The following is a 27,487-nucleotide window of genomic DNA, read 5'->3' on the forward strand; positions in this document are numbered from 1 at the left end:
CTCCCTCACAGATGTTTCTCTATGGGGTCTTTCCTGATTCAAAGAAAAAATTGATGGTACTATCTAGTTGAGAGCCAGTGTGGTGTAGTGGTTAAGGTGCTGGACTATGACCTGGGAGACCAGGGTTCAAATCCCCACATAGTCATGAAGCTGACTGGGTGACCTTGGGCCAGTCACTGCCTCCCAGCCTCATGGAAACCCTAGGGTTGCCATAAGTCGGAATTGACTTGAAGGCAGTACATTTACATTTTATCTAGTTATTAGATTACTGGACACATGCATAAATATAAGACGCTTATATGATTTTTTAAAAAATTGTCTTTACTTTGCAGTTAGTATAGTACTCCCAGTTTTTAAAAAGAATGATTATATCTTCCATTTATGCCTTCTGCATTTACAAAAACAGCTGTTTATGCTAGATAAAAATTGCCATACGGCTTGACATACACAAATATATCATCATATGGTAAATTGGTTCCTAGACTATTTCACTTGTTTTATACTTGGTGATTGCATAATTGAATGGTCACCTCAATTAAAAGCAATAAACAACCCTGCGGATAAAAAAGCTATATGTTGGTTCTAGTCCCTAAATGCAAATTTTCTAGATTGAGCTTTCAATTAATGCAATTCCCCACCTGTATTCTAGAGCGTTATAATGCAGGAATAGTTTTACAAGTGTTAAGTTGTTTGTTTATATTGTCTTGGCCACATTTACTGGGAATGCAAAGACAGACATATTTGAAATCAATGGAATTAAGTATGGATTCATATGCGAGACTGATAATGTCAGTCAACTGAGGCTTATAAAGGGATGGGCTGAAAGGCAAGTCAGGCGTTGCAATATTAGTGGCTTACCTCTTTATTTCCACCCACCTCACCCCCATTTCAGGCTCTTTATGCCAAATTTGGTGCCTCCAAAGATCCCTGATGGAGAGAGAGTGGATTTTGATGTGAGTATTAACCATCATTATCTCATCAAGCAAGTTCCTTCTAATTTAATATCCCAGATGTGTGCATGCATGTGTGTATACTGTGTATGTGTGTGTGTGTGTGTATGTATGTAAGCAGTACACTCATACATATACCAAACGCTGGACATGTTTTTTTCTGCCTTATAGGACATTCACCGCAAGCGAATGGAGAAGGATCTGAATGAGTTGCAAGCCCTGATTGAGGCCCATTTTGAGAACAGGAAAAAAGAGGAGGAAGAGCTGATATCCCTCAAGGACAGAATAGTATGTCAAAGGATTCCACACTGCTTAGCCAGGCACTCTTACTGGCCAGGTCTAGTTCCCCTAACATGACTCCCATTCAGTTCCTCTAAGAGGACTCAGGTCCAATTACTGTAACTTGTTATAATAGTTTTAGGCTGTCTTCAGACATGGGGTTTATTGTGTTAGTTTTACTGATTATAATAAAGCTGCCTTTTGGTGTTTGTTTTGTCTTTGCTAGCCAAACGTTTTCTTATTTTATCGAGCTCAGGAACACCTCTCTTGGTGAGGTAGAGCCATAGCAATAACCTCCCAGCAGGAGTGTCACTGCTACTTACTGGAAGGGTCAAGGCAGTGGCAAGGTCCAGGCTGCACATGCGCATGGATGGGAGCACTGGATCAACTCCATCAGCATGCTTGCACATCCCCAGCCTTGCCACCACCTCAGTCCTCCCCCTCCTGATAAGCTGCAGAGATGCTGCTTCCAGGACACTATTTCTGCAGCTTTGCCCCATCAGACAAGCTACTCTTCCTCTAGTCGCTGGAAGAAATATCTTCCAAAAAGAAGAGAGAAATTGAGGGTGTTCGTGTTCCAAAGATAGACTTCCTGCACATATTCTGAGAATGCTCAAAATTTGTATATTCTGGAATTGTATTTGCAATATAATGAATGAAATGACAGGCTACTCATAATCTCTAGACCTCAAAACTATTTAAAAGACCTACTTTTAGAGGCTGAGCTAGAAGTAATAGCTAACTTATTAACAGCTGCAAAAATGTGTATAGATAAGAACTGGGGGGAAAGTAATCCACCAACAATAACATAGTGGCTTGGGAAAATTTGGTGTGTTGTGATAATGATCAAATTAACATATTTCAGGAGGACCTGTGGTAATCAACCAAACAAATTTTTGGAATGATTATTATTTACAATGTTTTGGAATGATAACTATGACAATATACTTCCATACAAAGTCTTTTCATTATTGTAAAAAATGAGAAAAAAGACATAGTTTATTTAGATTTTACATTTTGGAAGAATGCCTGCTGCTCTTCTCTTTGATCTTGTGGCACTTTATGTTGTATCTCCAAGTTTTCAGAACAGGGAATTCACCAACTAGTACTGGCCAGAGTACGGCCAATCAGTAGGCAAAGGTAGGCAAGCTGCTGTGAGCAGCCAAATTTATGCCTATTCAAGAGGACACCAACCCTTTGGTACTTAATTAACACTTCAGCTCTATGCTTATTTATTCAGAAGTCCATTTGTATTCAATGGAGCTTATTCCCTGTTAAGTGTTTAGGACTGTAGCCATAATATTCTTCTATTATTTTCCTTTTCCTTTTTTTTTCCAGCTGGGAGGCACCGTTTGGATGTTCAGGTGTCAAAATGTCAGGTGTCCAGCCCTCTCAATTGCAGTACAGTTTCATCATCCATAACTGTTGCTGCCTTAGGCCACACCATTAACGTTGTGTGCCAAGCAGGGGACATTCATCAGAGTATACCAGGCAGTGGAGACTGGTGGCTCTGGTGTCAGTGTGCCAGTGAATCCACTCTGGGTTTTAGTCCAGACTTTCAAGGAGCTGTCCAAGGTGAAAAACACCACTGATACTAGACCTCCCCTGATCAGGTGCTGGGCTGATTTCCTCTTACAGGAGCAGAGGCGGGCAGAACGAGCTGAGCAGCAACGGATCCGTAGTGAGCGAGAGAAGGAGCGCCAAGCCCGCTTGGCTGTGAGTATACCCAAGACATGGAGTCAGGAGGAAAATGGTCATTTCAACACCTTTGAGAATATGAATTGTTTTTGGTCTGGCAAATCCCCACTTATGCATGGGACAAATTGTTCACTTAGCTGCTTATATAAGAGTTATGCTCAAGCAGCAATATGAGCCCGTCACCCCTGGTCAGAGCGCTATTCCAGTGAACTGGAAGCTTTATCATTGAGTGACATCACTGATATGAGTTTTAATGCATAACAGACCAAGACCTGCTCTATCTATAATGCAAACATAGTCAACTGTTGCTTATTTTTTTCACTAAGTTTCCTGTCTCCAGGTGCAGAAAAACAAAACAAGGAGGAATTAATCTGGAACTGTCACTGGAACTCTGGCTAATCATCTTCCATACTGACTAGAAATAGGGAACATATCCTTCATAAACACTGTAGTCAACAGTACCCATCCTGGCTCAGTTGTGTCCACCCAGGCTCCAAAACAATACATTTCCATTTGACTTCCTGGTAGATCAGGGATGGGGAACCTATGGGCCTTCATAAGTTGCTGGTCTAAAACTCACATCAATCCTGACTATTGGCCATGCTGTCTGGGGCTGATGGGAGTTTTAGTCCAACACCATCTGGAGGCCCACCCCTGTTGTAGACAGGTTCTCTTCAGCTGACATTCTGATCCCTCACTGTGATTCTGCCCATGCCAGGAAGAGAGAGCTCGGAAAGAGGAAGAGGAAGCTAGGAAGAGGGCTGAAGAGGATGCCAGGAAGAAGAAGGCTTTCTCCAACATGCTCCATTTTGGAGGCTACCTTCAGAAGGTACCTGTCCAGCCTGAGTGTTCTTGTACAATCCGAAGGCCATGTCTGGGGGCAGAATTTCCTGTGTGGGTGTCTACTCATTTACATGTTGTGTTCCACTGTGTGCTCTTAGAAAGCCTGGTAGAGGCAGGATGAGAACATATAGAGGTTTGGGTTGTTTTTAATGCTGCATTTAAAAATTGTTGTAACCTACCCTGGGATTTCCGGGTGAAAGGTGGGTAATGATGATGATATCACACTTGCATTACCCTTGGGAACTCTTTAGCCTTAGTTTTAATCTATGTGTACTTATATATTTCACATTCACAGTCCATGTACCTGTTGCATGAACTGCGCTATTTTAAGAAAATATACTTCCTCCAACAGATGTCTCTCAAATGTTACAAAAATATGTTGTTATTTTGATTCTTGTGTGAGTTTTGAAACTCATCTTAGGGAGGACTTGTGGAGAGGGGGATTTGTTTAATCTCTGATGCTATTCAAGAACTCGTTTCTTTAGACAGAGAAGAAAAGTGGGAAAAAACAAACAGAGCGGGAAAAGAAGAAAAAGATCCTCAGTGAGCGTCGGAAACCTCTCACAATCGATCACTTGAATGAAGACAAACTGAGGTAAGAAGGAAAGCTAAGTACCTTGGCCAGCTAGGAATGGGATCCATCAGGGCCGGTTCTAAAGGGCGGCCAGGTGGGGCACTGGCCTGAGGGCCCCTGGAGCTACAGGGGCTCCTCTGCTCCCTTTCTGTGATCCACGGCAAGAGCCGCGGATCGCAGGACAGGAGCTTCCAAGCCGCCTGCCATCCCCCCTGCTTCACCTACCTTTCTCTCTGCTGTTTTTTGCGGCTGTGCGCACTGCGCGTGCAGGGTTGCCATCAATCAAGATGGTGGCCGAGGTTTCCCTAAGGGGCTGAAGCCTCTGCCGCCATCTTGGTTGATGGCAGCAATGCGTGCGGAGGGGCCCAGGGCAGGTTGGTGCCCAAAGGCCCCAGCATGCCTGGGGCCTTGCCCTGGGATCCATTGGCCAGTGCAGGTTTGAAAGCATTCTGTCAACCTGACAGGAATTCAAGTTTGTTCTTTGTTTATTAGCTGCTTTTTTCCTTGCAAAAAAATTGATATTAATATTGCTATTTTGAAAGGAAATTGCATTATTTTGAAAGGAAATATTGATATTTTAAAAGGAAATATTGATAAAATTATTGTTCTTAAATTTTAAAAATCTGTTTTTGAAAATAACTGCAGAAAATTGCTGCATGAAAATTTGATTCTCAGCGACAGAGAACAAGTGAATTAACGGAAGATTTGGTACCAAATCCAAATTGGGAAGAATTCTAGCACATCACTATGGCCAACATAGAGGCTTAGGTGCCACTAGGGACCTCTTTGTTTCACTAAGAAGGAATGAGAGGAAAACAGTCTCCTACTGTCTGTTTTCCCCATCCCTGAAGTGATTTGTGGTTTCTGAGGGTCAAACCAGATATTACTTTAAATGTATCTTTGCATTTAACATGTGTGTGTGTGTGTGTGTTTAAAATGTAAATGGCATCAGCTGGAGGCCCTGATAATTTATGGGATCAGAGCAGGGAATATCAACCCTTTTCTCCCCTCCTCTGAAGGGATTTTCATTGGGAGGGGGAAAAAACATTGGTGCTCAAATATCACCTTGCCTGAGGATATCATGCCATTTCAAGGCAAGGGGATGTGCAACAGAAAGAAACTAGTGAGGCCCAAGAAGTAACTGCACTTCCTCCTGCAAATGATTAGATGGAAACAAAACGGGCACCGGTGGCCAGTAAGGGGCAGCACTCACAGTATTGTTGGTGGGATTGTCAGGTCCTTGCCCACAAACTGTTCTCCAAAGTGCAGAGAGGATACATCTGCTGCACCTCTTGGCCTATTATTGTAATTGTATTCAAGCACAAGATCTAGATTTGCATGAATGGAATCAGGGCTGATTCTAAAGGGCAGCCAGGTAGGGCACTGGCCCGAGGACCCCTGGAGCTATGGGAGGCCCTCCGCTCTCCTTCCGCGATCCATGGAAGCATCCACGGACCGCTATCCCTCCGCTTTAGCTACCTTTCTGTTGTTTTTTGCTGCACACAGATTTGCCATCAATCAAGATGGTGGCCGAGGTTTCCTTAAGGGGCTGAAACCTCTGCCACCATCTTGGTTGATGGCACGCATGCGTGCTACACGCGCACGTTGCTGCCATCAACAAAGATGACGGCAGAGGCTTCAGCCCCTTAGGGAAACCTCGACCGCCATCTTGATTGATGGCAAACCTGCTTGTGCTGCAAAAAACAACGGAAATGTAGGTGAAGCATGGGGATAGCGGGGGGATGGCAGGCGGCACGGAAGCTCCTGTCTTGCGGTCCGCAGATCCTTAAGTTCCATGGATCGTGGAGGGGCCCAGGACAGGTTGGTACCCAAGGGCCCCGGCATGCCTGGGGCCAGCCCTGAATGGAATAATAGGGGGCAGAGCTGAGAAGGATGGAGGAAGAGGAACACAGGAAACACAGTGACCTGAACATAACTCAATTCCTAAAGAGTGATAAGAGCATCACAGTGCCACAGTAGCACAATAACATGCATTGTGCACTATGCAGATTTCCATGTTCAAAACTCATTTCAGGCAAAGCTAGAAGAATAAGGTCTTCTCCATATGTGGGGCTCCATATCATGTGGTAATATGTTAACACAACGGGATGCCAAGTTGTCATTACTATGGCACTATTAGCCAGAAGCCACATCTCAATCTTATACCACTTTAAACAGTCATGGCTTCCCCCAAAGAAACCTGGGAACCATAGTTTGTTAAGGGTGCTGAGAGTTGCTGGAAGACCTCTATTCCCCTCACAGAGCTAGAGTTCCCAAAGTCATTTAACAATCAATCCCTTTTCCCAGGGAACGCTGAGAATAGTAGCTCTGTGAGGGGAGCTGGGGTCTCCTAGCAACTGTCAGCACTCTTAACACACTACAGTTTCTAAGATTTTTTGGAAGAAGCCATGATTCTTAAAGTGGTATAATACTACTCTAAATGTAAGGTGCAGATATGGCCATGCTAGCATGTGCATAATAATGTTTCATTTGCTGCTTTGTCCATCAATATTTGGAAGGGTTAACAGCTCTTCAGACATGGGCACATGTTTAATTGCCCATGGCACACTTTAAGTGGTAATAGAGGATATTATATCCCAAACAGTTACATGTCAGGAAATCATAAGGTGCACTGAAGTTGTTGCTCATTTGTTGTTATGTGTCTTCAAGTCAATTATGGTGACCCTATGAATCAGCGGTGAGAAGCATGAACCAGGGAAAGTTAGAAATTGTCAAGCAAGAAATGGAATGCATCAACATTACAATACTTGGTGTGAGTGAATTAAAGTGAACAAGAAAGGGACATTTTCAATCAGGCAACTACAAAATATTTTATTCAGGAAATGAGAAATTAAGAAGAAACGGGGTTGCTTTAATAGTGAGAAGTGATGTAGCAAAAGCAATCAGGAGCTACAATGCAAGGTCTGAGCAAGTGATATCAATGAGATTAAATGGGAAACCAATTAACATAACCATCATCGAAGTCTATGATCCAACGGCAAATGCAGAAGAAGAATTGGAGAGATTTTATGTAGAAATACAGGAAGAAATTGATCATACACGAAAACAAGATGTGCTGATAATCATGGGGGACTGGAATGCAAAAGCAGCGAACAGAGAAGAACTAGGAATTGTGGGGAAATGGGGCTTAGGAGACAGAAATGAAGCAGAGAAACACTTATTGAGTTCTGTGAAGCCAATAATTTGTTTCTTGTGAAAACATTATTTGAGCAACCAAAAAGATGACTGTACACATGGACATCACCAAACAGTCAATATAGGAATCAAATTGATTATATAATTGGTAGGAGAAGATGGAGAAGTTCCATACTTTCTGCGAAAACAAGACCAGGAGCAGACTGGGGTACAGATCATGAACTGGTTGTATCGAAAATCAGATTAAAGCTAAAGAAGAAGAACAAGGCAATCATAATGCCAAAATACAATTTAAATAACATCCCAGAAGAATATAAAGATCAAATAAGGAACAGATTTGAGGCTTTAAACTTAGTTGACAGAGAACCAGAAAAACTATGGAGTGAAGTCAGAGACATTATCAGGGAAGAATACAAAAAGACTGACTGAAGAAACTCTTAAAATGGTTAAAGAGAGAAGGAAAGCAAAAGCAAAAGGAGATAGGAACACGATCAGAACCCTAAATGCAACAATACAGTGACTAGTACTTAGGGACAAAGAGAACTCTTACAATAGTTATTGACTAGAAATAGAAGAGGACAACAAAAAGGGAAGAACAAGAGCCCTATTCCAAAAGATTAGAGAAATTAAGGGGAAATTTAAACCAAGAGTAGGGATGTTGAATAATCAACAGAGGAGCACACTGACTGACTGAGATGAAATAAAAGGAAGATCTAAGCAATACACTGAAGAACTCTATAAAAGAGATGCAAGAATGACAGATTCATTCATGGAAGAACCGTATGATGAAGAACCAGAAATTTTAGATTGTGAGATGAACGCTGCTCTTAAAATACTTGGAAGAAACAAATCACCAGGAACAGATGGCATACCAATAGAGTTGCTACAAGCTACTGAGACTGAATCTGTCCAAATTTTGACAAAAATTTGTCAAGAAATATGGAAAACCAAAAAATGGCCCACAGACTGGAAGCATTCAATATACATCCCAATTCCAAAGAAAGGGAATTCCAGGGAATGCAGTAATTATTGAACTATTGCCTAAATATCCCATGCAAGTAAAGTAATGCTCAAGATTCTACAACAAAGGCTGTTACCATATATAGAGCGAGAAATGTCAGACGTCCAAGCTAGATTTAGAAAGGGAAGAGTCACTTATTCATTGGGTCGCCATAAGTCGTAATCGACTTGAAGGCACATAACAACAGATGAATCAGCGACCTCCAATAGCATCTGTTGTAAACCACCCTGTTCAGATCTTGTAAGTTCAGGTCTGTGGCTTCCTTTATGGAATCAATCCATTTCTTGTTTGGTTTTCCTCTTTTCTACTCCCTTCTGTTTTTCCCACCATTATTGTATTTTCTAGCGAATCATGTCTTCTCATTATGTGTCCAAAGTATGATAACCTCAGTTTCATCATTTTAGTTTCTAATGGTAGTTCTGGTTTAATTTGTTCTAACACCCAATTATTTGTCTTTTTCGCAGTCCATGGTATCCGCAAAGCTCTCCTCCAACACCACATTTCAAATGAGTTGAATTTTCTCTTATCCGCTTTTTTCACTGTCCAAATTTCACATCCATGCATAGAGATTGGGAATACCATGGTCTGAATGATCCTGACTTTAGCGTTCAGTGATACATCTTTGCATTTGAGGACCTTTTCTAGTTCTCTCATAGCTTACCTCCCCAATCCTAGCCTCCTTCTAATTTCTTGACTATTGTCTCCATTTTGCATTCCAGTCCCCCATGATTATCAGAACATCTTGTTTTGGTGTGTGATCAATTTCTTTCTGTACTTCTGCTTAAAATCTCTCCAATTCCTCTTCTTCTGTGTTTTCTGTTGAACTGTAGACTTGAATAATGGTTATGTTAATAGGTTTCCCATTTAATCTCATTGATATCACTCACTCAGACTGTGCATTATAGCTCCTAATTGCTTTTGCTACATCACTTCTCACTATTAAAATAACCCTGTTTCTTCTTAATTCTTCTTAATTTCTCATTTCCTGCATAAAATATTTTGTAGTTGCCTCATTGAAAATGTCCCATTCCTGTCCATTTTAACTCACTTCCTCTGAATTTGGATGCATCTCAGTCGGGTGTATTGTTTGTTCTCAACTTCCTCGACTGTTGCTCATACTGTTCCAGAAATACACAATATTACTGGTATTCAAGCTTAAGGAGATAGAGGAAAGTAAAATGGAGGTAAGACCACTAGAGGGTGCAATGAGCCCACAGAAACTTCTTCAGCTGGCTGTGATGCTCAGGTAAACCAAGGGGGCAACTATACATTACATTAAATGTGTGGCTAACAGCCTCATCCTAGAATTAAAAAAAAAAAACAGCATCGGGGGTGTGATTTCCATCACAACTGTAGTGCGTATCCCCAGGCTCAATGCCTCCCTCCTCATGCTGCAATAATCAATAGAATAAAGTTCCCACATGTGGGTAGGTGATGCACATTGGACCTCTTATCACCTGATAGGGTTGCCAGGTGTCTGGTTTTTGCCTGGAGACTCTGGTTTTTGGGGGTCCTCTCTGAGTCTCTGGGTGAGTCACCTTAATCTCTGGGCTCTTAGCTTTCATTTTTTTAAAAAGTAAGTTTCTAGGTGGTCTCGTTCAAAAGATACAAACACAAATGTCAGCCACCCCCTGCAACTTCTGTTAGTACCAGTTGCTCTAATCCCTGCCCTTTCAGGTTTTTAGCCAATAAGTGAAGTCAGGGTTGTGATTGACAGGATTTGTTGACCCCCCCAGGCAATACCTAAACCCCATTTCAAGTTCTGAGAACAGGTTCCTTTTCCTGCTTGTCTCACATCAGAAATTCAGTAAATATATAGCTTTCAGCGTCATAAGGAGTACTTTCTCTGTACAGGATTGGGACTTGCTTCTGAGTAAACATGTGTAGGATTGCACTACAACAGAAGGTCACAGCAGGACCTTACTTAGTAAAAATGTTTACTTATAATAAAAGTGTACATGCAGGGTTTTTTTTTTGTTTTTTTGCAAAAATGGCATATTATGCATTTCATCTTTCAAATAATTTTGAACAGAAGTTTTAAAAAGTGTACATGCTGTAATTAAGGGTTCAGACAAATCTAAATGTTACTGGACTGTTGAAGAGGGTAGTTTATCTTATTCATAACCTATCTTGAAAACCATCCTGATATGAAGATTTCCTGGGAGAAAAGCTGCAATGCTAATTCCACATATCCCACTGAATTCAGTAGAACTTACTTTTGCGTAGACATGGTTAGGATTGTACTGAAAATCAATGGGACCTGATTTTGGGGGAATTTTGTTTTGTTTTTTAAAGTAAACTTTTTTTAAGTAGTAGTTTTCTGCCAAATAAAAGCAGTGACACCTAAGTAAGCCCTGCCTAACTGCTTTTTTTAAAAAAAGGATTGGAGTGGGAGAGAAAGACATCTCCACAGCACTAGGCTTTCTTCCTAGAATGACCTGCTGGTGACTGGCCTGGCCTGAGGGCACTTAAACTCTTCTTGCCAGAAGCAAGTAGGCTAGATTAAATATTCCTTACCCAGCCTCCCTAAGCAGATGATAAGGAATGATCCCATCACTTCAGCTGGACCTGGAAAGACCCTCATTTAGCTAAGATTTCTATCTTAATTTCCAATCAGAGAATTTTTTTTGTTTGAGTGGTATGCTCTACGCAACTGTGGTTGATGCTTAATGTATCATGCTTAATGACATCACTAGGGCCCACCCCTATGACATCACTAGGGCCCACCCCTATGATATCACCAGGACATCCCCATGACATGGGTCTATAGGAGCGCCATCTCCCTCTGCAATCTCCCTGTCCATGAGACTACTGGTCTGGAGTGTTTGCACCTTGAGTTGGGTTGGTGGGACAGATTGAGGATTCTGTTGGTGTACCGCCCACCCCGCTGCCGAAAAGACTCCCTAGCTGAGCTGACAGAGGTGGTCTTGGGTATACTGCTGAGATCCCCCAGATGTTTGGTTCTGGGGGATGTCAACATTCGTGTCAAGGCCACCTTATCTGGGGCGGCTCAGGATTTCATGGTCTCCATGACAACCATGGGACTGTCCCAACATGCCACTGGCCCAACACATAGAGCAGGGCATACTCTAGACTTGGTTTTTGCAACTGGACATGGAGTTGGTGATCTGTAAGGGGGGGGCTTACATCAGTCCCTCTGTCATGGACAAATCACTGCTTGCTGAAATTTAGACTTACAGCGGCTTTTCCCCTCTGCAGGGTGGGGGACCTATTAAGATGGTCTGCTCCCAAAGACTAATGGATCCGGATAGTTTCCAAAAGGGCTCTGGGGAGCTTTCCTGCTGATAGAGCTGGTGCTCCTGTCGAAACCCTCATTGATCTGTGGGATAAAGAAATGACCCGGGCAGTTGACATGATTGCTCCTGAACACCCTCTCTTGTGTAGAGCTCGTACGGCTCCATGGTATACCTCAGAGCTGAGAGCGATGAAACAATATAGGAGACGGCTTGAGTGCAGATGGAGACAAACTCCTGGTAAGCTGTATTCAGGGGCATTGAAGGCAGCAGAAAAACAATATTTTGCTGCCACCATGAAATCATCAATTTGCTGCCCAGCGGAGCTCTTTAGAGTTGTCCAGGGGCTATTACACTCTGGCCCCAAGGACATGGTAGAATCCTCTGAGGCCTGCTGTAATGAATTTGCTAGGCACTAGGCTAAAATCTTAGGCATCCACTAGGACTGAGACTCCAGTGTTACTGCAGGCGCATCAAGTGAGGTATCCAGAGCACAGTCTTGTCCCGATTTTTTGGATGAGTTTCAGTTGGTACAGCTTGAGGACGTTGACAAGGTGCTTGGACAGGTTCGTGCAACCACGTCTGTGCTGGATCCTTGCCCTTCTTGGCTAATAAAAGCTGGCAGAGATGGAACAGCCGGCTGGGCCAGGGAAGTGATTAATGCCTCTTTGAGAGAGGGAGTGGTCCCGGGCCCCCTGAAAGAGGCGGTAGTGAGTCCACTCCTGAAGAAATCTTCCCTGGACCTGGAAAATCGTAATAACTATAGGCTGGTGGCAAATGTTCCATTCTTGGGCAAGGTCCTGGAATGAGTGGTGGCAGGCCAGCTCCAGACACTCTTGGATGAGACCGATTATCTGAATCTATTTCAGTCGGGTTTCAGGCCTGGTTTTGGCATGGAAACAGCCTTGGTTGCCCTGTATGATGACCTCTGTTGGGAGAAGGACAGGGGGAGTATGACTCTGTTGATTCTCCTTGATCTCTCAGCAGCTTTCGATACCATCGACCATGGTATCCTTCTGGGAAGACTGGCTGAGTTGGGAGTGGGAGGTACTGCATGGCGTGGTTCTGCTCCTACTTGGCAGGTCGATTCCAGAAGGTGGTGCTTGGAGAAACTGCTCTGCCCAGTGGATTCTCCAGTATGGGGTTCCGCAGGGGTCAGTTCTGTCCCCCGTGCTGTTCAACATCTACATGAAACCGTTGGGTGTGGTCATCCAGAGTTTTGGAGTGCGTTGCTATCAGTACACTGATGACACGCAGCTCTACTTACATAGAGCAGGGGTGTGGGGGCTTTCCAGTGTTTTGCACCGCCTGCAGCATGTACGACTATCTGCCTGTTGGACAGAAGTCGTGGGTATGCTCTCGGTGCAATGAGCTCCTGGCTCTCCGGGAACGACTTCATTTCCTTGAGGCCAAGGTGGTGGACCTGGAAAAGCTGAGAGAGGCAGAGAGGTGTGTGGAGGAGGCCTTCAGGGATGTTATAGCTGTGTCCCACTCCAACGATGATAGCTCTCCTGCTATCATGGAGAACGATGGTCTCGGGGAAGGAGAGCATCCAGCTGAGGAAGAGGGAAACGATTCCTTAGAAGGGACCCATTCCTTGGGGGATGAGCAGCTATCCTCTCGTGCCAAGGATATATTTCCAGGGGGTGGAGGGATCCTTGTAGTGGGTGATTCAATCATTACGAACATAAACAGTGGGGTGTGTGATGGGCATGTAGACCGCAGGGTGTTTTGCCTGCCTGGTGCGAAGGTTGCGGATATCGCCCGTCGTTTAGATAGTTTGGTAGACAGTGCTGGGGAGGAGTCAGTGGTCGTGGTGCACGTTGGCACCAACGACATGGGGAAATGCAGCCGTGAGGTCCTGGAAGCAAAATTTAGGTTGCTAGGTAGGATCCTGAAAGCCAGGACCTCCAAGGTGGCTTTCTCTGAAATGCTACCGGTTCCACATGCAGGACCAGCCAGACAGGCCCAGCTTTGCAGTCTCAATGCGTGGATGAGACGATGGTGTCGGGTGAAAGGGTTTGGATTTGTTAGGCACTGGGGAACATTTTGGGACAAGCCGGGCCTGTACAAAAGGGACGGGCTCCACTTGAACAAGAATGGAACCAGACTGCTGGCACTTAAAATTAAAAAGGTAGCAGAGCAGCTTTTAAACTGACTGAAGGGGGAAACCCGACAGGAGCTGAGAAAGGTCCAGTTCGGAATAAACCTCCCCCCTGGGATAAAAACCAAAGAAATGATGAGATTTTAAAAGGGGTAGGCCTAGAAGTAGGCATTGTGAGAGCAGGGGCACAGGATATAAATTCAGAAGAGCAAAATTACCACAGGCCTAACCACAAGTGCCAAAGACACTTGAAGAGAGACACTGCTTACAAGTGTCTGTACGCTAATGCTAGGAGCCTCCGAACCAAGACAGGAGAACTGGAGTGCTTGGTCTTAGAGGAGAGCATTGATATAGTGAGCATAACGGAGACCTGGTAGAATGGAGAAAACCAGTGGGATACGGTTATCCCTGGATATAAACTATATTGGAAGGACAGGGAAGGACGTATTGGTGGCGGAGTCGCTCTATACGTGAAAGAAGGCATTGAATCCAGCAAGCTCGAAACCCCAAAGAGGCAGACTCCTCCACAGAATCGTTGTGGGTGGTGATACCATGCCCCAGGAGGGACTTAATAATGGGAACGATTTATCGTCTCCCTGATCAAAATGCTCAGGGAGACCTTGAGATGAGATATGAAATTGAGGAAGCATCCAAACTAGGAAATGTGGTAGTAATGGGTGACTTCAACTACCCGGACATAGACTGGCTGCATATGTGTTCCAGTCATGACAAAGAAGCAAAGTTTCTAGATATTCTAAATGACTATTCCCTAGACCAGTTGGTCATGGAACCGACCAGAGGGACGCAACCCTGGACTTAATCCTCAGTGGGGACCGGGACCTGGTGCAAGATGTAAGTGTTGTTGAACCGATTGGGAGCAGTGACCACAGTGCTATTAAATTAAACATACATGTAACTGGCCAATTGCCAAGAAAATCCAACACGGTCACATTTGACTTCAAAAGAGGAAACTTCACAAAAATGAGGGGATTGGTAAAAAGAAAGCTGAAAAACAAAGTCCAGAGGGTCACATCACTCGAAAATGCTTGGAAGTTGTTTAAAAACACTATATTAGAAGCTCAACTGGAGTACATACCGCAGATCAGAAAAGGTACCGCCAGGGCCAAGAAGATGCCAGCATGGTTAACGAGCAAAGTCAAGGAAGCTCTTAGAGGCAAAAAGTCTTCCTTCAGAAAATGGAAGTCTTGTCCGAATGAAGAAAATAAAAAAGAACACAAACTCTGGCAAAAGAAATGCAAGAAGACAATAAGGGATGCTAAAAAAGAATTTGAGGAGCACATTGCTAAGAACATAAAAACCAACCACAAAAAATTCTATAAATACATTCAAAGCAGGAGACCATCTAGGGAGGCGATTGGACCCTTGGATGATAAGGGAGTCAAAGGTGTACTAAAGAATGATAAGGAGATTGCAGAGAAGCTAAATGAATTCTTTGCATCTGTCTTCACAGTGGAAGATATAGGGCAGATCCCTGAACCTGAACTAACATTTGCAGGAAGGGATTCTGAGGAACTGAGACAAATAGTGGTAACGAGAGAGGAAGTTCTAGGCTTAATGGACAATATAAAAACTGACAAATCACCGGGCCCGGATGGCATCCACCCGAGAGTTCTCAAAGAACTCAAAGGTGAAATTGCTGATCTGCTAACTAAAATATGTAACTTGTCCCTCGGGTCCTCCTCCGTGCCTGAGGACTGGAAAGTGGCAAATGTAACACCAATATTCAAAAAGGGATCCAGAGGGGATCCTGGAAATTACAGGCCAGTTAGCTTAACTTCTGTCCCTGGAAAACTGGTAGAAAGTATTTTTAAAGCTAGATTAACTAAGCACATAGAAGAACAAGCCTTGCTGAAGCAGAGCCAGCATGGCTTCTGCAAGGGAAAGTCCTGTCTCAGTAACCTATTAGAATTCTTTGAGAGTGTCAACAAGCATATAGATAGAGGTGATCCAGTGGACATAGTGTACTTAGACTTTCAAAAAGCGTTTGACAAGGTACCTCACCAAAGGCTTCTGAGGAAGCTTAGCAGTCATGGAATAAGAGGAGAGGTCCTCTTGTGGATAAGAAATTGGTTAAGAAGCAGAAAGCAGAGAGTAGGAATAAACGGACAGTTCTCCCAATGGAGGGCTGTAGAAAGTGGAGTCCCTCAAGGATCGGTATTGGGACCTGTACTTTTCAACTTGTACATTAATGACCTAGAATTAGGAGTGAGCAGTGAAGTGGCCAAGTTTGCTGATGACACTAAATTGTTTTTATTTTATTTATTTATTTATTAAATTTATTAGTCACCCATCTGGGCGATGTACAAGATAAAAACAATACATTAAAACATTAAAATTTAAAACCATAACAGTAAAAACCTAACCCACCCCAAAAGGGGTGTTCAGGGTTGTTAAAACAAAAAGGGATTGCGAAGAGCTCCAAAAAGATCTCTCCAAACTGAGTGAATGGGCGGAAAAATGGCAAATGCAATTCAATATAAACAAGTGTAAAATTATGCATATTGGAGCAAAAAATCTCAATTTCACATATACGCTCATGGGGTCTGAACTGGCGGTGACCAACCAGGAGAGAGACCTCGGGGTTGTAGTGGACAGCACGATGAAAATGTCGACCCAGTGTGCGGCAGCTGTGAAAAAGGCAAATTCCATGCTAGCGATAATTAGGAAAGCTACTGAAAATAAAGCAGCCAATATCATAATGCCGTTGTATAAATCTATGGTGCGGCCGCATTTGGAATACTGTGTACAGTTCTGGTCGCCTCATCTCAAAAAGGATATTATAGAGCTGGAAAAGGTTCAGAAGAGGGCAACCAGAATGATCAAGGGGATGGAGCAACTCCCTTACGAAGAAAGGTTGCAGCATTTGGGGCTTTTTAGTTTAGAGAAAAGGCGGGTCAGAGGAGACATGATAGAAGTGTATAAAATTATGCATGGCATTGAGAAAGTTGATAGAGAAAAGTTCTTCTCCCTGTCTCATAATACTAGAACTCGTGGACATTCAAAGAAGCTGAATGTTGGAAGATTCAGGACAGACAAAAGGAAGTACTTCTTTACTCAGTACATAGTTAAACTATGGAATTTGCTCCCACAAGATGCAGTAATGGCCACCAGCTTGGATGGCTTTAAAAGAAGATTAGACAAATTCATGGAGGACAGGGCTATCAATGGCTACTAGCCGTGATGGCTGTGCTGTGCCACCCTAGTCAGATGCAGCATGCTTCTGAAAACCAGTTGCCGGAAGCCTCAGGAGGGGAGAGTGTTCTTGCACTCGGGTCCTGCTTGCGGGCTTCCCCCAGGCACCTGGTTGGCCACTGTGAGAACAGGATGCTGGACTAGATGGGCCACTGGCCTGATCCAGCAGGCTCTTCTTATGTTCTTATGGTTGGTATTTGGGGCTTTCAGAATTTAGGAAACATTCTGGCTGCAGTTAGACAGGGTTTATATGCATTATTTTTCCTGGATATAGTGCTAGCACTTCTGTCTGCATTTCTAATGTTCCTTTCATACTGCAGTACCTGTTGCATTATGGAACTCCCCACCCCATCAATATACCACCATGTCATTCTCAGTTTCATTCACACCATGAGTGTGGTGTCGAGATGTGCTGGAAATCAGCCCAATTTGGACTTGGTACCGAATTTTCCATTAATTCACTTATTCTCAGTTTCTGAGGATTGAATTTTAATGTAGCGAATTTCCACTGCTGTTTTTCAAAACTGACTTTTTAAAAAAGATCTACCTCTAAAACATTAATTGTAAGAATGACAAGTTATTCATATTTCCTTCAAAATATCAGTATGAATATAGATATTTTTTCTAAGCCAAAAAAAAAAAAGAGCAGCAGCTAGCGGATACAGAATGAACAGAATGCTTTTGAACCAGCACTGGCCAATGGATCCCACCCCTAGTATGGTGTGACACAACTTAGCAGACATCATTGGCTATGTCACCACCAGCACACACACAAACACACACCCCCTTTATGTATATGTGCACTTCTGTATTCTGGAATTCCACCCTAAATTTCATTATGTGAGCAGTGGTGGCATGATCAAAAACTATGGGGAAAGATAAAAATCCAAACCCCGATCATTTTCCAAGTTAATGGCATTGCAAACATATTTTTTTCTGGAAGAAATTAATCTGGAAATGAGCACTAAGTTTCCATTTGATTCTGCTAGTTTTCCAGCGGTAGTTTTTACATTGTGTTGGAAGATCAAATAAAACACAAAAAATAATAGGTAAGAAAATGTCAGGAAAATGGAATAAAGTGCTGTTTGGATTAGGAATGAGGGAGAAATTTGATTCAGTTTGAATTTGAAGCCAAATCCATCAAATCTGCAGTTTCCAGAACAATATGAGAACCGAAACACAGCCATTTTCAAAAGGTGCTCTTATTCGAATTTTGTGATGCAGTTCTCCAACCAAGCAGTGATTGCAAAAATACATGTACTAGGGTGAAGTGTGCTTAAAAACTAATATACTGTATTAATGAAAATAATACACAAAAATGCATTATATTAGGACAAATTGCTTGCAAAATGTGTGCATTAATCGAAACTGCATACAAAAGTGTGTTTCTTAGGATAAATTTGCATTACAATGTTGGAGAATTTTTGTGAGTTTTTTTTTTAAACAAACAATCGCAATGTGCTGCAGAAATGTGGAGAACTGAATTTAAGACTGGAAAAATGAGAAATGGAGAGAACCGAAACTGACAGATCTTTCCATTCCTAGTCTGAATGCAGCCTCTGTCTGAACCCTACGTGAAAGCCTTAAATGATATGAACACTCATGTTCACAGGCATCTTTATTCATATTCTCTCTCTTTCACATGCACACCCATTCATATACATATCATATGCAAGCCATATGCTCACACTCAGGGATCCCATGTAACTCTCGCACAATAATAAAGAATGTGCACACTATTTTCATGACTATACACATTCACATGCACAGCATAGCAAACCTAAGATTCTCATACTCTAAAACAACATGCTCACATTGCATGTTCAAATGTGGATATAAACATTGGCAGCCCCCTTGACTGATGCTGAATGTTCTCATATCAGGGAAAAAGCAAAGGAACTGTGGCAGAACATCCATGACCTGGAAGCTGAGAAATTTGACTTGCAGGAAAAGTTCAAGAAGCAGAAATATGAGGTGAGTCTGAACGTCTGTTGGAATATCTGGTCTTCTACAGCCCCATTTTCTATGCATGGTAGGTGAATGCTGCTACTGAACTGAAAGGAAGGACACTTTTGCGAGCATTGTCAGCAGCATCAAAAAAGTGATAGTCAGCTAAGTAATTTTTTAGATGTTGTGTCAAAAGAGGATGAAAGGGAGGGCAACACCAAGAACTGCTTCATTTGCCCTCATGTTGTAGCTAAAACTGATTGGCTACATATTGTCATGTCATCATCCTTTTCACATATGACCTCTGATTGGCTGTGATCACCCCTGTGACTGATGCAACAAGCATTGTCCTCATGCTCAATTATCTTCCTATGCTCTGAGGGACATCACTGTGCCATATAATCCCATTAACTATCTACATAGTCCTTGATTGGCTGGGGTTTCCTACATTTCTGTTATCAAGAAGAAGACCCAATGATTATCAGAAACAATGGCTCTGAAGCAGCATCAGATGGGAGTGGGAGGTGAACATTTTCATCATGGGACCTTTTCAGGAAATGTTTTCCATTCTCTGAAAGTACTACCTTCACCCTGAAAATTGAAATGTGCAAACATTCAATACAGCCCTAGCTGCTACTTTTCATGCTTTTCCTCCTCCCTCTTCCCTCTTCCTCCCTGCTTAGAACAACACAGAAAGGCCATTTGATCATACCTGTCTCACTTCGATGAGAACCTAACTTTATCTCCCTCTGGAACCTGCTTCAGAGGTCAGAGCTGAATGGCTTATTAAATGAGTGGAGTCTGACACTTCTCTGATTCAGATGGATGTAGCTTTTCGCATGAAATAGCATCAATCTCTGTCTGCAAAGGTCTAACCTAGTCTAGCCAGCATTCAAGGACCCACAAATTCCACCATAAGCTGCAATAGATTCTGCAAAGCTGGTATGACCCATTTCAGTCTGACTAACAAATATCTCTACCCTGGAAACCATATTTGTAAGTGCCTAGTATTTTAGTATTTTGTTTAGTCTATTAAGCTGCCAGAGCAGCTTAATTAATCTGCACTAAAAGTGGCTTAACACTATCTGTTCACGTGTCACTTTCACTAACATAGCAGGTAAGTTAGAGCCAAGCCTAAAATGTACATTTTCAAACTGACTTGACATTCTGGAGATAAAAAAGGGAACTGAAATTGGGGACCATTTTGAGGAAGGAAATTGCCTGAATGTTTCACCTGTGGAGTGCTGGGTGCTTATTGGATAGTAGGTGGCAGCAGCAGTATTTTTTCTTTTAGGGAGTGGGTAGGAAGTATATCATTAGTGGCAGTGATGCTTTTCCTAACAGTTGCCAGTGGCTTCTGCTCCCCCCCCCCTTTTATCAAAATGCCCTGGACATAATTCCGGGGCATTCTTGAAAAACATGTACTCACTTCCTCCACAAGCTGCCATTTGTTGGTGTGACCAGAAGAATACTACATCTGGGGCATTCTATGAAGGCAGAATGTCCCTGAAGAATGCTACATCTGGGGCCTTCCCTTCTTAGGGTTTTTATGCTGAGGGGGATGGGCTTTTGCAAACTTTGGCATTTCCCCAAGCCGGCAGATGCCTTCCTTTTGTGTGTGGATGAAAGGTGTGGTTTTAGCTACATAAGGATCAGCAGCTGGAGTTTGTGAAGTAGGATACATTCCATTACCTGTAGATCTGCTTCTTGTTTCACTTATTGGCCCTTATTTAGCAAGGTGCTAAGTGCTCTTAACTCAGTATTCAATACTGCTTTCTCAGAATCACCACTTTCTTTCTGTTAATTTTTCTTTTGCAAGGAATTTCATGTCTGTAATGATCTCCTTTCTCTAACCTTAACCAGATTTCCATACTCACTGCACGCTGCGATGAGTTAAGCAAGTAGTAAGTATGGCTTGTCCTCTCTCAAAAAAGCAGAATGCAGTAATGAATGAGGAAAGGTGTGGAGCTAGGTGTGCAAAACCCTGATCTTACGGTCCAGTAAATCTTTTTGGTCCAGTAAAATTTGGGGCCTGTCAATATCTTCTCAAGGTGGTCTTTTATTGTCTTGCATGTTTTTCTTGCTTGGCTTGCAAAGATTTCTAGAATCAAGATTTAACTGAAGCCAGCCAGCCATTTGTCTTTTCAGCCAGACCATTTGATAAGGGTAAGTACATGGAAGTTCCTTTGGAACTGTTCTTCTCTGCTTTGGATCCTTACATCAGAAGCAAGAGTAACTTGGCATGTTAACTGAAAAAATGCATTTCTAGTGATTCACATGGATTTGCTCTTTGGCTCTATACCTTTGTCAGCATTCCTGCCTTGTGGGAACATCACGAGCAGGGCACATTTGTGCAGAGCACAATGCATAATGCTCAATATAGCAAACTCTAGAGATTCCTTGAAAGAAGCATCAGGTCTAGGAATTGCTGACCCTGCCACAAGTGGCACCACTTTCCTTCCAAGCACCTACTCATTGCAGAAAGGAGGATATTTCCAGAAGACTCTGTTACTGGCCAAGATCATAATGGGAAAGCATTGAAGAAGCACCCTGAAAAATGCACCCAAAGTCTTCAGGAGTGTTGGGAGGCAGGCTTTGCTTCAGTCCTTTCACCAACTATGCCAAAATTCATTTTAGCCAGGCTGGATTTATAACTTTTCCATATGGGATGGAAAGGATACCTTGTGGCAGAGAAGAACTTCTCAAGACAGCATTAGAAAAAGGAGCAGAGACTGAGGTAGGTGGACAGTGGATACAGACAAACAGATCCACTGTCCTTTTCTGGCTTCCAATCCTATATATGGAAACAATTCACCAGAGGGGGATTCTTTACAGTCTGCAGCCTTTCTGATTTCTGTGCACAAGGTAATCAGCCCATGCTCAGTCTTCTTTTCATGCTGTCTTCAACCAGTGGCCTTTCTGTTTCCCCATGATGAAATATCGCCAGGAAGTGTCACCTCCTGTCTGTTTCTCTTGCAGATTAATGTTCTACGGAACCGCATTAGCGATCATCAAAAGGTGTAAGTACTCAGGCCATGTAGTATCCCATCCTGTTTCATGGTATCAAGCACTCCCAGTAGATCTTTCACAATTGTCCCTTTCTTTTACACATCCACCTCTTTTCCTCTTCCCTTCTGTAAAATACCCAGCCATCTTGGAGCCTTTGGAATTCTTTTTGTCTTTTGTCTTCCTGCTTAACATTCCCCTGCTCCTCCTTTCATTTTCTTTCTCTTCCACTCCATTATTATCTGCCAACCCGTTCCACTTCAGTCCTTGATGCCTTTCCTGCTACAGAAATCCTGCTGCTATCTTAATATCCTGCACCTAGGTGCTCTGAAGTCCTGGATCAAGCACTTCTGGCTATCCATGGAACTGATACTATTAGACTACTATCTATATAACCTGCCTTATCACCTTTTCTTATTTTTGCTGCCTCCTGTCTATCGTTTTACACCCTTTATTTTATTCCTCTTTTTGTTTTATTCTGTCTTTTATTCTCTTCACTTTTTACCCCGTTCCCTCACAATTCAGCTTTCAGACTAGAGTTTGCTTCTGCCTTCCTGCTTTTCTCCATTTGCTTCTTTAACTTGAAATTCTTTCCTAGTTTTCCCATTTCAACCACATTTCTCACCAAGGTCCCGCCACAGATCTATTTCTTCCTTTGCATGCCTTTTGCATCCCTCTTAGTTATTTTCCTCTGATCTCTGAACTCCATCACTTCCTTACACAATGCTTCCCTTTCTAAGGATATGTCAATGAACACTGTTTTGGAAATGGCTTCATACAGTTGAATTTTGCTGCAGTAGCTGAGCTGTCCAGCTGGAAGTCCTTTACCACCTATTAATCTTATCATCTACTTATGGAGACACAAAGCACCCAGCCTCTTTCCTCATTGGATTCTTCAACATGATCACTTATTCCCCTCCATTCTCCTTGTGCATGATCTCCAGTTCACAGATGGAGAACAGAGGCCCAGATGTGCTGAGGAACATGCTTAGTGTTGTAGACATAGTTGATGATAGAGTACGGAATGAATCATCACCTGAATTCTTGATAGCAGTTCTGATCACTATGGAGCATTCTTGACACAAACAAGTAATGTAGCCATCTCGCAGAGTGGCTATGCAGACAAAATTGTCTCCAGAGTCAGCTTTTTAAACCAGCTGTCCAGAAACAAATGGCAGCCTGCAGTAGGAATGGCTCCTTTTCTAATGACCTTTTAGGTGCACCACACTGGTTAGCTGAGAGTGTTATGTGCTTCTTAAACCATATTTCTTCTCTTGTTCCCTCCTTACCTACTTCAGGAAAGGGTGAGTAGCATGTTGTGCCCTTTGCGATGTGGTGGTGTGCTGTGATGGTTTGAAGTGCATGTAATGAAGGGAAATGACTTCAAGTGCATGTAATGAAGGGATATGACTTTGCATACCATCCCAAAGAGAGCCCTGGGTTTCTGTATCAGGGAGATTTTAGCTAGATACATGATGCTTTAAGCATCTGGATATGGATACTTGATTTAGCGCCTGAGAGTTTAGGATATATCAAAGTACAATCATGTTAATATCTCTCAAGATTTTGGAAATTCAGGTCTTGCTCTATCTTCAAATTTGCCCTTTTTAGGTGCACACATAAGTGTGCACCTAAAAATGAAAGATGTAAGTGTGAGAAACAGGTGTTGGAAAATGTGTGTATCATATACACTCATCAGAGAGATGGGATTGGTTCCTTGTGAGTGTATATGTGATGGCAAACACAGGTTTGTTGGTATATAACAGGAGTAGTCAACATATGCTTTCCAGATGTTTTGGGGCTCCCATCAACCTCAAACAGCAGGGTCAGTAGTCAGGGAAGATGGGAGCTGCATAGCACAGCAACATCTAGAGGGCACCACATTGGCTACCTCTGCTATATAATGTGAAAAAGCCCTGTACATCTTGTCTCATAAAATGTCAGGATTGCCTGCTCTGATTTCATGTGATAAATTTCATAAAGAGTGAATGTTTTAGTTCTTGGATAATTAGTGGGGAATCAAATCATACAGGAAATGGAGGAAAGGAGAGTTTGATGAGGTCAATAGATAAGAGAGGGGGGAAAGCAAAAGTGAGGCGGAAAGGCTGAGAATGATATAGGACATCTCTGTGTGTCTTCTCAGAGCAGCAAGTATCACTCATAATCTGTCTCTAAGAGGACCTCAGATTTAGAAACAATTGCTATAATTTCTTAGAGGGTATAGCGGTCTATCAAAAAGGGCCAGAAATTAGGCATATAGAAATTGCCTGGCTCATCAGTGACTTCACCTGACACAGGAGCTTCAGCCAATATAGATTTGAGTGGCATCATTGCCTTTAGTGACACTGCATTCTTGCTCTCTAAAATGCTTTCCGATTAGCACATACATGACCAGCTTCCAAAACAACACCTCACTTTGTTCACATAGCAGGCCCTTTGAGGGTTTGCTCAAGCAAAAGGTTACCCTGAGCTAGCAGTGCTCACTTGTTCAAACTAGAGCTGTGTTCAAGTGGCCTCTTGAAATTATCCACCCAATTTGTGGGCAGAGAAATGGGAGGGAGGGTGTGCATGTCACTTCATTGATCTGAAGGGAGGAGAAATTATCCCACAGTTTTTCAGGGCCCACTATTAGGAGTGGCAACCGCACTGCATGTTTTATTGCTGCCCTGGGCTCCTCCTGGGAGATGGGCAGGATATAAATCTTATAAATAATTATTTAATGATTAATAAATGCATATTTTTCCTATTCTTAACAATAAATAAAATTAAAATGAAATGATGGAGAACATTTGGAGAAATGTCTGCAAATTGGCCTTTTTCAAAGGTGGGGGGGGAGATAAAGAAAAATATAAATTTCCCCAGAAGAATATATTCTGAGACATTTCAGCTCAGCCCTAGGGCAGGAACACCCCTTTGGGAGAATCTAGCCTGCCACTGCTTGGGCCTAATTTTCTTTTTCATACCCATTTGCTGAGGTAGACAAAAAGAAGGGAAGTGCCCCAAGAGGGTGGTCCTCCTTGGCACAGTTGTAACTCTCACTCACTCTATCACAAATCCTGTCAAAGGTAGTGGGAAGTGTTATATTGTATTATTATTTCTTTAAGGGGTTGGGTTTTTTTTAGCACATTCAGTTCCTCTGATAAATTTTATTGACTTGTGGGAAATAAATCCAGAGACAGAGCAATCTTACTGTTTCAGGAGAGGGAGGACTACTTTTTCCATCCTGCATGAACCCCCAAGGCACTGGGAGCAGCATTGTCCTTTTCTTTTGCCATTTCCAGGAATTTTCCCCCTTTTCATTTCCATCCCATTGGAAACAATGGAAGAGAAAGTACATGCAAAATATACTGCCCCATCTCAGAGTATTGTTGGGTGACTGGACTTGGATCCATCACTTCCCCCAATTCCCCCCCTCCAACACCCATGATGTTGGAATCCTGGTGGGAATAAGGCAAGGGTCCACAGCAGCAGGGAATAGACTGACAGGCTGCCTCTCCAAGGGTGGATCTTGTCCAAGGGAGGAAGATCCAAAACAACCTATCAACCATGGGATGCCCTCCAGGGAATATACTATTGCAGGTTAAAAACATTAATTAAAACAATTTTGACTTGGGATTAGGTGGTTGGTGATGTCGCTGATTAATGTGCCAGGTTCATAATCTAGCTTCAGCAGGCTCTTTTAGGTTTGCCTTTTTGAGGAAAACATAGAATGACCTGAAGGGAAATCAGGAGCTAATTCTTGAGAATGAAGAAAGGTTGCATTTCCCAAGTGGCTATTTCTCTCCTAACTGGTGAGAGGTAAGGCAGACTGAAAGTACAAACTGATATTGGTTTTATACTAATTTCACTATCATAGTTTCCCACCACCACATCCCAAAAACTATGGGAACTGCAATTTGGTGAAGATTCTGATAATTCTCTAGAACATGGATGGGGAAACTGTGGCCCTCCAGATGTTGAACTACAGTTCTCATTATCCCTGACCATTGGTCATGGTGGCTGGGGTGATGGGAGTTGTAGTCCAACAATATCTGGAGGGCCACAGGTTTCCTATCCTTGTTCTAGAAGAATTCTCTAGCCCTGCCTCCCCTCACAGAACTACAGTTCTCAAGGTTTCACAGAGAGAAAGAATCGGTTCTACCCAAGTTTTAAATCTGTGGAACAAGATATACCTGTAAAGGCACAAGATATCTCTGTTTAGGTTTCCATATCCTGGGCTCCCAGCTCATTGCTTCGCATGTATAGACATGACAGCGTTGTATTATTTTTTTAACCTTATGCTCACATTGCTTTTTCCTCATTGGACTGCACATGCCATGCACAACCGCATCGAACATACTCCCCAAGGAACCAAGCTGGGATCTGCGTGCATCCCACTGAATGATTTACCCAAAAGAATCCCTGTGCAGAAGAAACCACCACACAGCTCTGGCCCATTGCAAAAGTGGACCCTCCCCTCTGCCTTTTGCTTTGACCTCACCATTGCCTGAAACTCCTCATTTGCTTCTCTGCTTCTCCAACAGCTCAAAGGCCGCCCGTGGAAAGCCTGTGGTTGGTGGCCGATGGAAGTGAGAGGTGGTTCATGCCTAGCCTGCGGGGAAGGCAAAGCAGTGTCTTTCTGTGTTGACCAGCCCTTGATCCAGCATCCCAACCTACGTGGCCGAAAGGAATTCACCAACTGTTCTAGATTATTCAGACCAAGCCGCTTTCCAAAGGCCCCACTCTGTAGAATGGCTGTAGCTGTGTGTGCAGCACTGTCACTGCATGGAGTAAATGCACTGCTGTGTGGAAATGACTGTGTCACCAAAATTAAAAATACTGTGTCTGTAAATAAAGCCAATCATGCAGCAACAACCCCCACTTTCTTTGCCTGATTGCGGACTGATGAATCAATCCCTATCTTTAACTAGGGATGGATGACTCCTTCAGTTTTGGTTTCTCTCAGTTTCTAATTTTTCCAGTCTTCAGTTCTGTTCTTCATATTTCTGCATCAGTTTGCAATTTTCTTTTTAAAAATCCTCACAAAAATTCAGCAGCATTTTAGTGCATGGTTCTCCTAATATACAGATTTTTGTATGCAATTTTGCCTAATGTACACATTTTACACACACAAACACAGTTAGGTATAAGTTTAAATTAAAATTTCTCTCCCTCCATCCTTGCTTTAAACAGCTACCCCCATATTGTTAAGGAAACATAAGATGGAAAAAAATCCAATGCTGGGATACTTTTTTATTTCTGAAAGCCTCTCAATTCTGTCAAAGGTACATATGTAAGGATAATGGATGTCCCTCATGTGAAGGGACACCACATATTTAAAGGCATGACCTTCTATTCAAAGCATCGCCATTTCATGAATCATCATGACATACACCCCTTCTCTCCTCACAACTTCCCATGGGTAGAGGATGCTGTTTGCATATACAGAAAAATGTCACAGAC

The 27,487-nt window shown here is 42.7% G+C and overlaps 1 protein-coding gene across 3 annotated transcripts in view; it reads left to right on the top strand.

Moving 5' to 3' along the window:
- Positions 1-26,718, top strand: part of TNNT2 (troponin T2, cardiac type) — a 41,149-nt gene extending 14,431 nt beyond the window's left edge. The window contains exons 6-13 of one of the 3 annotated variants that reach the window (XM_061631884.1): positions 893-953; positions 1,122-1,238; positions 2,868-2,945; positions 3,646-3,756; positions 4,256-4,365; positions 18,976-19,066; positions 20,903-20,943; positions 26,569-26,718. In XM_061631884.1, coding sequence (XP_061487868.1) covers positions 893-953; positions 1,122-1,238; positions 2,868-2,945; positions 3,646-3,756; positions 4,256-4,365; positions 18,976-19,066; positions 20,903-20,943; positions 26,569-26,617 — 658 coding nt within the window. In that variant the 3' untranslated portion in view covers positions 26,618-26,718. Of the gene's footprint in view, positions 1-892; positions 954-1,121; positions 1,239-2,867; positions 2,946-3,645; positions 3,757-4,255; positions 4,366-18,975; positions 19,067-20,902; positions 20,944-22,018; positions 22,060-26,568 lie in introns of those variants that run through there. The other 2 variants (XM_061631885.1, XM_061631886.1) reach the window with 2 other exon arrangements.
- The last annotated feature ends 769 nt before the right edge of the window (positions 26,719-27,487 follow it).

This window comes from Rhineura floridana, chromosome 6 (assembly GCF_030035675.1).
Source record: "Rhineura floridana isolate rRhiFlo1 chromosome 6, rRhiFlo1.hap2, whole genome shotgun sequence".
NCBI lineage: Eukaryota > Metazoa > Chordata > Lepidosauria > Squamata > Rhineuridae > Rhineura > Rhineura floridana.